The sequence below is a fragment of the Miniopterus natalensis genome, chromosome 22, assembly GCF_054644295.1.
Source record: "Miniopterus natalensis isolate mMinNat1 chromosome 22, mMinNat1.hap1, whole genome shotgun sequence".
NCBI lineage: Eukaryota > Metazoa > Chordata > Mammalia > Chiroptera > Miniopteridae > Miniopterus > Miniopterus natalensis.
Genome location: NC_142102.1, coordinates 3,297,559 through 3,312,872, shown reverse-complemented (window position 1 = coordinate 3,312,872; position 15,314 = coordinate 3,297,559). Strand labels below are relative to the sequence as shown.

General features: G+C 42.5%; 1 protein-coding gene across 10 annotated transcripts in view; it reads left to right on the top strand.

Moving 5' to 3' along the window:
• The window catches only part of MEF2A (myocyte enhancer factor 2A), an 82,463-nt gene that overhangs the window by 58,581 nt on the left and 8,568 nt on the right, over positions 1-15,314 (top strand). For 7 of the 10 annotated variants that reach the window (XM_087829163.1, XM_087829159.1, XM_087829168.1 and 4 more), the window contains 3 exons: positions 9,412-9,599; positions 11,627-11,650; positions 14,545-14,671. In XM_087829163.1, coding sequence (XP_087685289.1) covers positions 9,412-9,599; positions 11,627-11,650; positions 14,545-14,671 — 339 coding nt within the window. The remainder of the gene's footprint in view (positions 1-9,411; positions 9,600-11,626; positions 11,651-14,544; positions 14,672-15,314) is intronic. The other 3 variants (XM_087829165.1, XM_087829166.1, XM_087829167.1) reach the window with 2 other exon arrangements.

Here is a 15,314-nt window from a genome sequence, read left to right as displayed (position 1 = left end):
TTCAGGGCCCACAAAGAATTGGGAGAGCCTAGTATACTCTTCTAATTTTGGGTTGAGACCCCAGAAGATTGGACCCTAGAATTAGAGTGAACAGATGAAGAGTTGCTTCTAATGGATGAGCAAAGAAAGTGTTTTTTGGAGATGGAATGTACTTCTGGTGAAGATGCTGTAAAGATGGTTGAAATGACAACAAAGGATTTAGAATATTACATAAACTTAGTTGATGAAGTAGTGGCAGAATTTGAGAGGATTAACTCCAGTTTTGAAAGAAGGTCTGTTGGAAGAATGCTCTCAAACAGCATCTCATGCTACAGAGAAATCTTTCGTGAAAGGAAGAGTCACTTGATGTGGCAGACTTCATTGTTGTCTTATTTTAAGGAATTGCCACAGCCACCCCAGCCTTCAGCAACCCAACCCCCCAAAATCAGTTAGCAGCCATCAACATCGAGGCAAGACCCCCGGACCAGCAAAAAGATGACAATTCACTAAAGGATCAGATGATGGTTAGCATTTTTAGCAATATTTTAAAATTAAGGTATATACATTGTTTTCTTAGACATAATGCAGTTATACACTTAATAGTTGATACCGTAAGTTGATACCGTAATATAAATACAACTTTTACATATGCATTGGGAAGTCAAAAATTTGAGGCTTGCTTTATTGCAGTATTCACTTTGTTACCGTGTTCTGGAACCGAACCTTCAATATCTCCAAGGTGTGTCTGTACATGTTATAAGCAGAGAGTTTTTTGTGAAGAATACCTACAAATCATCAAAAGAAGAAAATTCAATTTTTAAAAGTATGTATAAGAAAACATATTTCACAAAAGAAGCTAAGTGTTTAATAATAATTTGTGAAAAGATGCTCAATCTCAGTAAGCAAGGAAGAACAAAATTAAATCCACAAACATTATACACTTACTGGAACAGCTAAACCAAAGTAGATAATACCAAGTGTTGACAAGGCTATGGTTAAACCCAACTCTCATACACTCATGGCAGTACAAATTGGTACAAGCATTTTGAAATTACCTACCTAAGTTGGAGAAATGTGTATTCCGTGACCCAGCATTTCCACTCATCTTTATATACTGTAGAGAAATGCATATGAGCCCCAAGAGATATGTACAAGAACGTGCGTAGCATTATATGTTACAGCCAACGTCTGGAGGTAATCCAGATTTCTCTCCACGATAGAGTGGGTAAATAAATTATGTTTGAAGGAATATTGTAATGCAGTGAAAATGAAGAAAATCTAACAGTAATCCTCAGCACGGATGGATTTTGCCATTGTAATATAAATGAAAGAAAATAATACGAATACTAAATGATTCTGTCTATGTAAAGTTTGAAAAGCAGGTGAGGAAACTATAGTGTTAACGATGCGTGCGTAGATGGATGGTAAAACCACAGGAGGGGTGTTGGGGGCCCAGCTGTAGACACTGACATGGCTCTGGCTGTATTCTTTTTCTAGGTCTGACTGATGGTTACATGGATGTGCACTTGATGGTAAATCCTTGACCTTTAGGTTTTTGTTTTGTGCACCTTTCTGTTGTGCTAGATTAATAAAAGATTTAAAAATAAATGTGCATGCTTGTGACATTGTAAATTAGTAACAGTCTTTCCTGAAAGATTCTGGCCAGATGCTTCAGTAAGTCACAGAAGTGTTTATGCCTCTGAGCTCACTAGTCCCATCTCTGGGAATCTCTCCCAGAGAAGGAACTAGAACGTGCAAAGGTCTTTTACAGCTTCATTTATAGCAGCTAGAAAGCAATGTATTCAAAATAGGAAATTAAGTATATTAAAATTTTCAACTGAATTCCTTTTTAGTTGTAATTTTAAACTATGCAAAAAATACGCACATGGAAAGTAAAAAGGTGGGGAAATCCAAAGTGATTATAATAGTTGTTAGGATGGTGTGAATAGGCATTTTCCCTGTGCTACATTGATAGCGCACCTCTGCAGTCATAACATTTTTATTATAGTAAATTAGAGCATTCATTTTCCTTTTAATGTGATAACTTTTTTCAATTGATGTCATCACATATTCAAATAAAGCCTGCCACCTTTGTACATATTATAAGTAGTATACATCTTTCATAGTGGCATCCTGCATACTTGGTTCCGGTTTACTAGACGCATCTCTCTTCTGCGCGTTTACATTTAGTAGTCAGGTGGACTGTAGTTCAGATGACTTTGGGGCCTTCGTTTAAAGATCAAGCATAAAGTAAAATCTTCAATATCCAGCAACTTCACTTTTTAAAAATGTGTTGAGAAAGGAAAAAATACATATACTGGACTAGAAATAGAAAGGCTCGAAGCTCCTGGAATTGTTTAGGGTGGGGCAAAGTTAATCAGGGTTAGTGCTGTAGCAGAGCCAGTGGCAGTTAAAAAGAAGAGACGGATGAGTTTAAAGACATTGTAAAGAAAGAAGACAAAGCTTTGTGGCTCCTGAAGCGGGCTTGGATAGGGGAGGATGGCTGCCCTGCGTGTGTGTAGAACAGGTCGTGTGAGATGACCTGGGGGAAAGTGGCTGTCGGGTGGCTGCGTCTGGACTGAAGATTAGGAGCCGTGGCGCAGAAACACAGGTGTGAGATCGTATTGAGAGAACAGTGGGACCCGGGGGGGTGAAGTCTGTGAAAGGGAAGTGTGTCCTCGGGGCTCCCCTTACAGGAGAGGCGGAGAGGGAGAGCACAGCCATCAGAAAGGGAAGGGAGGCAGCAGCGTCTCATCAGTGTCCGCTTTAGATTATACATTTTTAATGGACAATTTATTTTGTCCATCACACAGGAATTTCCATTGAGTCCAGTGAATATGTCATCAGTTTTTTTAAAACCCATGGTCTATTTTCATTTTAGAAACTTCATTGTTTTTATAGAAAAGATATAATTTTATAGACTTTTAAAATATATTTTTGTTTATTGAATAATCAGCTGAAAGTTGTCAGATTTTATGAAAAATTTGTCAAATATAAAAGTAATTCCAAAACCTTGCTTTGGATGAATTTTTCACAGTCCTTTGAGATTTCGAAATCCTTTGCATGTCAGTTCAACTTGGAATAGATTCATAGTAATGAAACATTAATAACATTGCCGTGTACAGTTTAGCCCTGAAAGAAGTATTACGGGCATGGACTGCTTTCCAGCCACTTGAATTCTTTCAGCTGATGGGATATTCTGAACTGTGCACCAGGCTGATGGAACTGAATGACCTGCCGTAGAGCCGAGATGGGCTTTGTTAAGTATCTGCAGGCATTGCTCTGCGGCTCCGTGAGAGCATATTTGTTGTTTGTGTCAAGACATAATTTACCATAAAACCCAACAACACATTTTAACAATAATCACATTAAATTGGGCTTACTCGTTTAGAGTTGGGACTTTAATTTGTAGGCCATGGCAAGATGAGATACACACTGAAAGCATCTACCTCAAAAATCTCAATATCTTCATGTTTGTCATAAGAAAATGAACTGGAGGGATAAAGGCATGCATCTGGTAGTGCGTCACTCCACCCCACAAGATAACAAATGGTGCCTGTGGGATTATCTCGTTTCTGCCTGGTAAGTCACCGGTCACTGCCACCATCCTGGAACCCTCTGCTGGGCGTCCCACCGGCTTCACACTGCGGCGCCCGCTCTTGATCCTTTCACTCTCGTAACCTGGTTCTCGGGTACCGGCGCCCCGTGTCGCTGGAAGGCCTCATAGACTCCACATGGGGAAGAGTAACGCGCCTCCTGGTAATGCGTCCTTGTGAGTTAGGTCTTTGTGTCTTAGTGTACTGGAGGGGAAATGCTGCTCGATCTCCAGATTCGGGTGCAAGTCAAGTCCATGAGAATGTTCTAAGTATCAGAGAGGTTACAACAGACATCTGTGCCATTATTTAAGAAAAATGCGGTTAATCTGTATTTATTAATGTTAATCTAACACTGTTAGTTTCTAGTAAGCCTTCCTATTTTTGCACTAAAATTACTTGATAAGCGTTTTATATGCAGATGATTTGCTTGGCAGTTACCTCTGCCCAACTCAGGGATGAGCTCTGCCCCACTGGGGATGGCCTGGGGAAGAGATTGTTTTTCCTGACAGCACTGCCTTCTGAAGCTCAACAGAATGCAGGAAATTGCTCTCCAGGGGTGTGGGAAGGAGAGTCGGCCTGGATTCAATACATACCCTTCAGATAATGGACGCAGAAGGCAGGAAATAGCCTCAGACGGTTAACTCGGACACCAGTCCCACAGCAAAGTGAAATTGCACAGATGCATTAAAACCATGGGTCACTCGGTGGGAGTTTTGGAGAAAGCAGGAACTGGATGGGGCTAAGGTGGGGCAGGCAGGAAACCCTGGTCATCTGGAATCCTGATATTTTGAATGACAAGTGCTGGAGACACAGGCCAGTTCCCAAGTGCCACACCTCACCGCTCTGGTTTCTTTGTCCCTTGAGAACATGCTGGTTAGGATCCAACAAAGTTGATTATATCCTATTGGCAAAACCTCAGTTTTTAGTGTCTCTTGTAAATAACCTAAAATATCTTTTTCAAACTCTAAGTATATTTTAAACGTATATTGAAGCGTCCATTTTCTTCAGGTTATCTTCAAGAACTAATCCATGTCTTTATAGTTACATATTTTTTAATTTCAGAATTGATGTTTATCAGTTGACCCTATTCCTTATATATACTTTTCCTGAAATGTTTCATGAACTGCCAAACACTATAAATTTTAAGTGGTTTTAAATAATATTTCTATTTCACTCAAGAAACTGATAAAATTAAAACAATCCCATAAGGAGGAATACAAAGCTCTTAAGGTGAAACATGTGCAGCACAGAATGGCTTGTCAGTGACTCTTCGCCGTTCTTTGGGGCACCTCATGGCACTTCTCAGGGTACAGTCTTCTGGGCGAGGTGACAGGAGGTTTTTAGGCCAGTGCTAAGCACACAGCAGACAGTTTTGGTTCATCCTTGCAGGTTTTTTACATAGATGCGTGTGCACGTGTGCTTATTTTTGGTGGATTCTGAAGCTCTCTTCTTTGCTTGCACGGGCGGGAAAGGGAAAGAACAAATACAGCTGCTCTTTCCTTTCCATGGTCCCTGGCGCAAGCCATGGACTCCGTGCTCATCAGGCCACCTTTCCCTTCTCCCGCTTATCCAGAATGCCCGTCTCCTTTCATGTTTGGTCCATTCAGGCTGCTCAGCCGTCCTCGCAAAGCCTTCCCTGACCCAGCCGCGTTCCTGTCAGTGCTTTGCTTTCCATTTCCTCCTAAGTTCTGAGTGCTTTCCCTTCGTTGCCTTGCCTCCCCCTTATCTGCGGTGCGTGCCCGCCCCCGCCCCGTGATGAGAAGCTGCTTGAAGACATGTCGATGTTTTCTCCTTGCCTGTACCCTCCCTTCTGTAAGTGTTCTACACATAATAGATGATGAAAAGTTTATTTCCAAATTGCAAAGGTAGTTCTTCGCTGGTGTGTGATTTGAGATGGTTGCTGCTGTTGTGCGGACGCCAAGTCCTAGCCAGATAATTCAGGGCCTGTTCAGCCCTCCAGGAACTTCTAGTTCACTATTCTGGGAAAAAAAGTAAAAATTGTGTGTATATATATATACATATATATATATATATACACACAATTTTTGGGGGGGTGGGTCACCTTTATAATAAACATTAGGAATGGAATCCTTTTTTTAAAAAAATTATTTTTCAATTACGGTTATGTTCAGTATTACTTTGTATTAGTTTCAGATGCACAGCATAGTGATTAGACAGCCATATCATTTACAGAGTGCTCCCCCCCAGTATTTCCAGTACACACCTGGCACCATCCAGTCACTATAACATTCTTGACTATATTCTCAGTGCTGTACTTACATCCCCATGACTATTCTGTGACTACCGATTTGTACTTCTTAATCCCTTTACCTTTTTCACCCATTCCCCCTACCCCCTTCCCTGGTAGCCATGAGTGTGTTCTCTGTCTCCATGAGTCTATTTCTATTTTATCTTGTTCTTTAGATTCCACATGTAAGTGTGATCATACGGCATTTGTCTCTCGGACTTGTTCGCTTAGTGTAATACCCGCTAGGTCGTTGCGTGCTGTTGCAGATGGTCAGGCTTCCTTGTTTTGTATGGCTGAGTAATACTCCATTGTACGTACACGTGCACCAGTTTTTTAATCTGTCCATCTACTGATGGGCGTTTGGGCTGCTTCTGTTGTCTTGGCTGTTGTAGATAAAGCTGCAGTGAACATAGGGGTGCACATGTTCTTTCAAATTAGTGTTTTGGGTTTCTCCTGATACACTCTCAGAAGTGGAATTCCTGGGTCATACACGGTTGTATTTTTAACTTTTTGAAGACCGTCCATACTGTTTTCTGTTGTGGCCGCACCAGTCTGCATTCCCACCCACAGTGCATGAGGGTTCCCTTTTCTCCACACCCTTGCCAACACTTGTTTGTGGATTTATTGATGGTGGACATTCTGACAGGTGTGAGGTGATACCTTGTTGTGGTTTTAATTTGCATTTTCCTGATGCAGAGATGTTGAGCATCTTTTCATACGTCTGTTGGCTGTCTGTATGTCCTCTTTGGAGAAGTGCCTATTCAGGTCCTCTGCTCATTTTTAAATTGGATTGTTTGTTATTTAATGTTGAGTTGTACGAGTTCTTAAAATTTTGAATATTAACCCTTATTGGATGTGTCATTGGTGACACATTTCATTTTGCTGATTTCCTTTGCAGTGCAAAGCGTTTTTAGATTGATATAGTCTCATGTTTATTTTTTTTTCTTTTGTTTCCTTTGCGTGAGGAGGTACAGCAGGAAAAATACGGCTAACAGGAATGTCAGTTTACTGCCTATGTTTTCTTCCAGGTGTTTTATGGTTTGGGGTCTTATATTCTTCAATCCGTTTTGAGTTTATTCTTGTATATGGTGTAAAAATGTGATCTACTTTAATTTTTTTGCACGTCTGTCCGTTTTCCCAACACCATTTATTGAATGGACTGACGTTACTCCATTGTGTGTTGCCTCCTTTGCCGTAGCTTAGTTGAACGTACACGTGGGTTTACTTGGGGGGTCTCAGGTGTTCCATCGATCTGTGTGTGTGTTTATGCCAGTACCAGGCTGTTTTGGTGACTGTGGCCTTGCAGTGTAGTTTGATAGCGGAGAGCGTGCTTCCTCTGACTTTGTTCTTTCTCAAGACTGCTATTCGAGGTCTTTTGTGGTTCCATACACATTTTTGGAGTATTCTACTTTATGAAGTACGGTGTTGGTATTTTGATAGAAATTGCACTGAATCTGTGGCTTGCTTTGGGCAGTATGGGCATTTTAATGATGTTGATTCTTTCTAGCCGTGAGCAGTCTGTGCTTCCATTTATTTGTCTTCATTTTTCTTCCTTAGTGTCCTCAATGTTCTAAGTGCAGGTCTCTTACCTCTTTGGTTAGATTTACTTCTAGGTATTTTTTTGATGCAGTTTTAACTGGAATTCTATTCTTAGTATTTTCTTATCATTCCTTATTGGCATATAAAAATGCAACCGATTTCTGAATGCTTATTTTGTACCCTGCTGCTTTACTTTGTGGAATCTTTAGGGTTCTCTGTGTACACTATCCCGTCCCCTGCAAATGATGCGTTTCACTTCTTCCTTCCCAGTTTGGATGCCTTTCATTTCTTCGTGCCTGACTGCAGTGCCCAGGACTCCAGGGCTGTGTTGAACAAGAGGGTGAGACTGGAGAGGCCCGTCTTGCTCCTGAGTTTTAGTTCTTCCCGGCTGAGCACGACAGCAGCTGTGGGTGTGGCATACGGCCTTCATCGTGTTGGGGTGTGTTCCCTCCTTGGGCACAGCATTCTTACCCAGCACGTTTATTCTTTTACCCCATGTTTGTAAGTTAACAGCTATGTGCTGTAGGAGAATAGACAGATACTAGGGACTACTGAAGATAGAAAAGTGATAGTGCTCATGGTACAGAGTGTCTGTTACCAAAACACATTATACAAACGTTAAACTTAGTTTTTTATGTTTTTATTATAAAGTTGATGATTTATTAAAAATATGGAACTCTATATAGAGTGAACTATGCTGTATTTTTTATGGGCAGTTAACAGCATGTCTTGGATTTAGTAATTAAGTTAAAAAATATTTTTAAAATATATTAATGTTGTTTTCTATTTTTCCGTTTTGTGATTTACTTAGAAATTAAAATAGCATAGTAGCCTTTGTTTTACAAGTGGCATTTTGTGGTATTCTTGTTACTTGACTTTAAAAATTTGTGGCACTATCTTACCTGAACTGTATGTAAGCTGGTGAATAGGAACTGATTCCACTAGGATACTGCCAGTTGCAACTTACAAAAGGCCTTGTGCATTGAGCTTCAGTAGTGTAGGGTGTTGGCTGCCTTCCATGTACCCGAGAAGCCCCGGGAGAGGTGTGGGGCTTTGTCATGTCTTCATAGCTCTCCTTTCCCTGCCCCTGTGCTTCCTTCCAAATCAAAATAGGTTGAGAATAAAACGCTTCCTCGGTCATATTTAGAGAAACACGTAAGCTTCCTTCACCGCTGTGTAGCAGCTTCCTACCTGGGTCCTGATGGCAGTTCGTGGACCCATTTGTGTGGGGCGGGAGAGCGCTGTTTACTTATGGGCTTGGATCTGAGTCAAATGCCTGTCACCACGCCAGTCTGGGGCAAGGGTAATTGATGTGGAGTCGGCCCCACCCAAGTCACGTGGCCACCGCACAGGGGCAGGACTCCAGTGAGTGCAGTGCCCAGGAAAACAGGGCCGAGCTCTCAGTTGCTTTCTGTCCCAAGTGCTGCCCAGAGTACTGTGTGCAGAACACACACCACAGCGCACCTACTTCCTTATTTCCTCAGACGCATTTCTAGTGGGGAACGTGAGAAAGCAGAAATGAGAGGGTTCAAGTCACATGACCCAAAGATGAAGACATAGTGACGGGAAGACCCGAGGCAGAGAGGGAGCTGTAAGGGAGGCGCACTCGGGGGAGGGGCAGCAGCAGAGCCAGGGCCAAGTCTGCGCAGCGAGGGAGCTGCCCCGCCGCCCGCCGCGCCCTGCCCGCATCTGGAAGGCGGCCTTTGCTGTCACAGGAGAGTGACCAGGCAGGTCTCCAGAGCCTTCTCTTCATTCCCCTGTCCCTTTGGTCTCCAGTGGAGATACCCCGTCAGAAATGTATCCTGTATTTTTGATAGTGTCTCAGCAGGTCCAAGCAGTAAGGCTGAAAACAAGTGGCATGAATCATAAGCTTTATATATATTTCAGACTTCGGGTAACTTTCTTTGCTTATTTTTAAAATATTCAAAGGTTGATGGTTAGTTACTTATAAAACGCATTTGAAGTCAGAACTGGGGAAACTTGCTTCATATCCATACCCAGATTTGTTAATGACTTTTTTGTTAATGAGTGATAATTTCTTTTTTCCAGGGAATGGATTCGTAAACTCAAGAGCTTCTCCAAATTTGATTGGAACTACTGGTGCAAATAGTTTAGGCAAAGTCATGCCTACAAAGTCTCCCCCTCCTCCAGGTGGCGGCAATCTTGGCATGAACAGTCGAAAACCAGACCTTCGAGTTGTCATCCCCCCTTCAAGCAAGGGCATGATGCCCCCACTGGTACGTCACACCCATCTCCAGTTCCTCCTTTCAGACGCGTCTGTTACACATACTCAGTGTTTTCCTTCCCAGTGTTCCGTACTTCCGTAGGATCTAGACTGTTTCCTAATAATATTTCTATGTGAAATTAACCTTTGAAGAAACAAGTCTATTTTTAAATACACAGAAATCAGATTGTGGTGAAATAGGAAATAAATCTGCTTAATGGTTAAAATTAAAGCTCAATATAGAGGGATTAATTTTGTGCCTAATTTTACCAGGCTGGACTCCTTACTTAGAGATCTCATCCCCAAACTGATAAATTAAACCTGGTTTAGGTACCATTTTCCCTGTCCTGTGTATACTTGCAGTCATCCCTTGGACGTGCTTTTCTGTGGGGAAGCACTGTGTTACCTGTTGGAAGGTGCTGCGTACTACAGAGAACTGTTGCAGAACAGGGAAGGGTACAGAAAACTTGAGTTATTTTCCAATTAAGTTCTCCACGTCTTCCTCCTCAGGTGGCCGCCTCGTTTCAGTCTGTAAGGAGTAAGTGTCCCCAGCCCAGCCCCTACAATGTCTGTATAGCTCCAGCCTCCTTGACTTTTGAATCCTGTGTTTTTAAGAGAGAGAGTATGTTTATCCCCCTCGTCTCTTGTAGGAAAAAAATTAGAACACGCAAGTTTAAAACCATTCTTAGTTTGCAGCTGTTTGACTACTGACACGCGATGCGATGTGCCAGGTGCTCCTGCCGTGTAGCTGCTAAACTCGCCGCTTGAGGTTTTGTAAGTGAGAGAGATGCTATCGGGCTCTAGATAATAATTCCACATTTGGATAATTAATGCTTCATAGATTCCCAGACATCTTTATGTGCATTATCTCATTTACCCAAAAACTGATCTTGGCTGGGTAGAGATGAGGAAACTGAGGGAGCGGTTAGTACTTCTCCAAGGTAGCACAAGAGCGCCAGGACCAAAACTGTCATAAAACAAAGGACTTTTTTATTCAGGGGTACAGCGAGGTGGACAAATGAAAGTTCACAGTTCTCCTTGAACACACCGTAGTGCGGAAATGTCAGGGCAGCTGACTGGCCCAGACTCCCTGGGGAGGCAGGTGCCGTGGGGAGAGGACACCTGAGCACTGGCTTTTCTGGATCAGGAAGGCGCAGGTAGTGAGAGTTAAAGTAGGGCGACTGGGGAACTGTTGGAGGCCAAGTGCGCACTGGACAGACTGTGTATAAGCCCTGAGGCCACCACACACGGGGAGTCTGAGTTCTCACGTAGGCTCCTTCTCCATGAACCTCACGGTGCTCACAGAAAAGGGGGTGTCCCGAAACTGTGTCCGCTGAGGTGCGCACCGGGCGAAGGGGAGGGCGGCCAGGGCAGGAAGTTTTGCCTGGATCCTCCTCCAGTTCTCCTGTGGAACAGAAATCTTAATCTGTGATGAGATGAACGGCAAAACTGTTACCCTTAGGACCTGGTGAGATGCCCTTATACCTGGAGAAACGGAAAAGGGGAACTATCTCATTCCACGTTTATGAGGATTATTAGTAAACGGCGAAGTTTGAGGACTGACTACATTTAGGCATTTAGCAACTTGTCAAGATTATCTGATTTTTTTAAATCATGAAGCATCTCCATGGACTCCTCAAAACTGACCATATAAGCTATTTCCACCTTTGTCCCTGTAGGTTCCAGGGGACCCCCCCAGTATTTTGATGTGTATCTTAGTCGGAGGTGTGTGAATATTCCGTAACGTGAGAGTTGAAGAGCATTAGCGTGTGCGCAGTGCAGCCAGCAGAGAAGTAGATCGAGTTGGGGGGAGGCGTGTTTAGATCCTGGCCCTAGAGAATTTAAAAGAACCTTTCTAGTCTTTTGAAATCCACAAGTACAGAGACGATAACTTAGATTTGTATTTGTTGCACATGTAACGATCTCTTTAGAGTTTCCAGCAACTGCTACTGTCCACATAACGTTTTCCTAAAGAAATATTTATTCCCGAGCACCGGCAGTCTTAGTAACTCTCTTATCCCTCTTCTGTGCTGAGTGCAGTCGGAGGAAGAGGAGTTGGAGTTGGTGAGTGTGGGTTTCTGCTTGAAGGGAGTTGAAAAAGATGTGGAAAGTACTAATCCTCTTACATGTTTCTATCTAACCAATGTTCCCTTTGGTACACAGATTTTTCGTTGTTAAACACTGTCCAAACACTTTGAAGAACTAAACCAATCTGCTGGTGTCTAGTTTTTCTGTTTATAATTGTGTATCCTGATCCATTTTTTGTTGTTGGAGGGAACATTGGAATAAAGTGTTGAAAACAATAGCTGTCTGTGATCACAAGACACTTGTTAAAGATTTTAAAGGAAAGATGCAAAATACCTTATATAGTTCCCCAAATTATTAACATATTTTTAGAAAATGACTTCACCTTCATGGTTCCTCAGATTGTAACACATGGTCTTGTGTTGTTATTTCTCTTTCTTTCAAAATGATTACATCATTTTTGGTGAGGTCACCTTTCCCACAGAGTTGGAGTTACTTCATGCTGCATGAAACGCTCTGAACCACAAAGGGGTTCCCTGTTTAATAACAGGAATGTCTATAATTGAACATAACACAAACTTACTATTTTTTATCAGAAGATATTCTAGTCTCAAAAGTAGCTGTTAATACCTTTCTTTCCAAAACATGATTTCTGTTTGCTTTTCTAGAAAATAAGTTTGACTAAAAATAACTTTCAGTTGTTCTGTTTCTTCTTTGGGAACTAAAACCCAGGCCTCACAGAAGTGATCATGTGAATTCAAAGTCAGCTGCTAACTAGAGGACTTGAAGGGGAATAAAAATTTGAAAATGTTTAGTTTTTAGCATGGACGGGTTCAGGTTGCATGGAAGCATGGGGGATGCATCTGTTGGTTTTATTTACATATTATATGCATGCCGGTGTGTTTTGCACAATTTGTTTATTTAAAAATAAGATTGTGCTCTGTTCTTAAAATAAGAGCTCATTCTTTAACTTTGCGATAGCTCTCATGGTTTTGGATGTGATTTTGTATTGGTTAACTGAAACATACTAGTCAGCTGTCATGGTGGTACTGGATTATATCATGTGCAGATGTGGACTGTCTTTTGGAAAAATACTTAATGATACAATAATGATTACCAAATGGAAGTTTACAATTTGAGATAAAATAATTCATATTAGGTTAGACTTCACTATTTATCCCTAAGTTATGAATGCTTCCCCGTGAATTATCTAGCAATGTCGCCCTCTCGTGGTTACTCTTGAAAAACTCATGCCAAACACTAGGTTACAATTTAGAAAGTGGTTCATATTGGTTAGAACTCCAGAATATAATCACGGATGGCTCCAAGCCAAAGTGAGGAAGGACAGGTGCCTGGAGCCTACACTAAAGACACTCTCGTGAGAGCCAGGCTGCAGAGGATCCTCTAGAAGCCCTGCAAGAAGTTACACAGAAATCTTGGGCCAGAGGGTTTGCTGGGACATTAAGGCCCTATTCCGTGTGTAGCACTTCAGTTTCCTCATAGGTTCTCAGCGTAGGACTGCGAGGCAGGCAACACAAGACCACTACCTTCCCTCCTTGACAAACGGGGAGGTAAATGATTTTCCCATGCTTGCCGGGGGGTGGATCTGGGGCAAAAACCCGGGCAGTGGGACCACCTACTGAACGGTCTTTCTAACGTTTTCTAACTCAAGATTATGTAGAAAATACAAACTAAAAAGAAATGAACTGAGATCTGGATCCTTATCAAATGATCAATGTTCAGGTATCTAGATCTAGCCAAAGGCCTTCATCTGATTACCGGTTATCCTTTGAAAGCGGTGACAGGAAACCGAATCCCAGTCTGATTCTTGGTCATCTCAAGGGTACTAAATTACACTTTTACTGATACAACTTAGACCCCCAGATGTCGGTTAGCGGGCTGTAACTTCATTTGGAAACAACCCTAGGGCTGTATTTTGGCTTCTTGTGTACTAACCACGTGGAACGTGGAGTTTGCCTTAAGGGAGCCCTTTCCAAAACCAAGGATCTGAGGAACAGAGCAGCGTGGTGAGAAACTGCTCTCATACACCTACCCAGAGGACAGGGACTGACTCACACCGACTTGACTATTAATAGCCGACTTATTAATCCACTCCCAGTGTAGGTAGGAGCTGTGGGGATGGAGTCAGTCTGCCAGCATTTACTACCGCTCCATTCACAGCCCTGTGACACATCCTTTCTTCAGAAGCTCTCTACCAAGGCCTCTCCTCTCCGAAGAGTCGGGAGACTGAAGCGATACATGTCTGAATCTGCTGTTTAAAATGGGTCCCTTGGGGGGCGATGTTGGTAATGAGGGAGGCTACATGTGTTTGAGGGCAGGGGGTATAATGGGGAATCTCTGTACCTTCCCCTCAATTTTGCGGTGAACCTAAAACTGCTCTAAAACAGTCTTAATTTAAAAAAAAAACAAAAAAACATATTCCCCTCCGCCCCCCCCAGGATCACAGGGAAGGAAATCCAGGCACAAGCTGCACAGTAAGCCATGACTTACAAGTAGTGTCGATCTCTGTGCTCATGGACTTCCAGTTTCTCTACATACTAACAACCTTTGCTGTCCTCAGTACCTGCAGGTGTTTTGTTTTTATTTCGGGTGCCTGGCAGTATGTGTAGTGGCATCAGGTCCTCATTCATAATGCATGTTTCTGTGTTAAGGATGTGTCTCTGACATCAGTAAACTGTGTGAAAGAGACAAGGGAAAATGAATAATTAATGTAAAAATATGTCCCTTAAAATTGAATATTTAGTTATACCCATTTGTATTTATTTCTAAGGTTTTCACATCATGGCTTCAGGAAGTGACATTCACATCATAAAACTGAAAAATGTCACTTAAATTGAATGTTATTTTTAACATATGAAGTCTGAACATAAATTCTTGCAGGGTAACACTTTCTCCTTTTCTGTGCCCCACAGAATACCCAGAGGATAAGCAGTTCTCAAGCCACTCAGCCTCTAGCTACCCCCGTCGTGTCTGTGACAACCCCCAGCTTGCCTCCGCAGGGACTCGTGTACTCAGCGATGCCGACCGCCTACAACACTGGTAAGCCGGCTCTGCTGCCTTTTGTGGCTTCACGTCTTTGTTTTGTGACCGTGTGCTTCTGTGACTTTTTAAAAAGGAGCATATTTACTGGAATATATTATTGCCAGTATTTTAGGTTCACATTTGGATATCCTTAAAAACACACGCCAGCCTTGAAAACATTACAAACAATACATTGATCACAGAATGATTTCCCAACATGAACTTTTATTTACCCGACAGAAACAGGCAGCTGTTACAAAAGCCACCGCAAGCCTGGAGCAGGGAGGGTGCGACTGCCTGTTGCTCGGCCTTGTCTGTGCAGTTTCTCGTTACACAGTATCCCCTCTCCCAGGCGTTGAAATCATGTTTTTCTCCTCACGCTGTGCTAACCTGCTCTGGGGAAGACTGTCCGGTCCTTCGCTGTGCTGGGCGCGCCCGTTTTCTCCATGGAACTGCCTCTTTGGGCCTGAGGGACAAAACCAGGGCCTTTCTTGTTTCTCCTCAGAGCCAGCCAGTCAGTCCTCACCTCTGAGAGGAACTTTTCACTCCTTTAGATTTACTTAGACATTTCATCCGCAAGTACCCCATTTCGGGGGCATGTTGGGGAAGTTTAAGGATGCTCCAGTGACTAGGGGGTGCTTTCAGCCAAGTGGGCTGAATG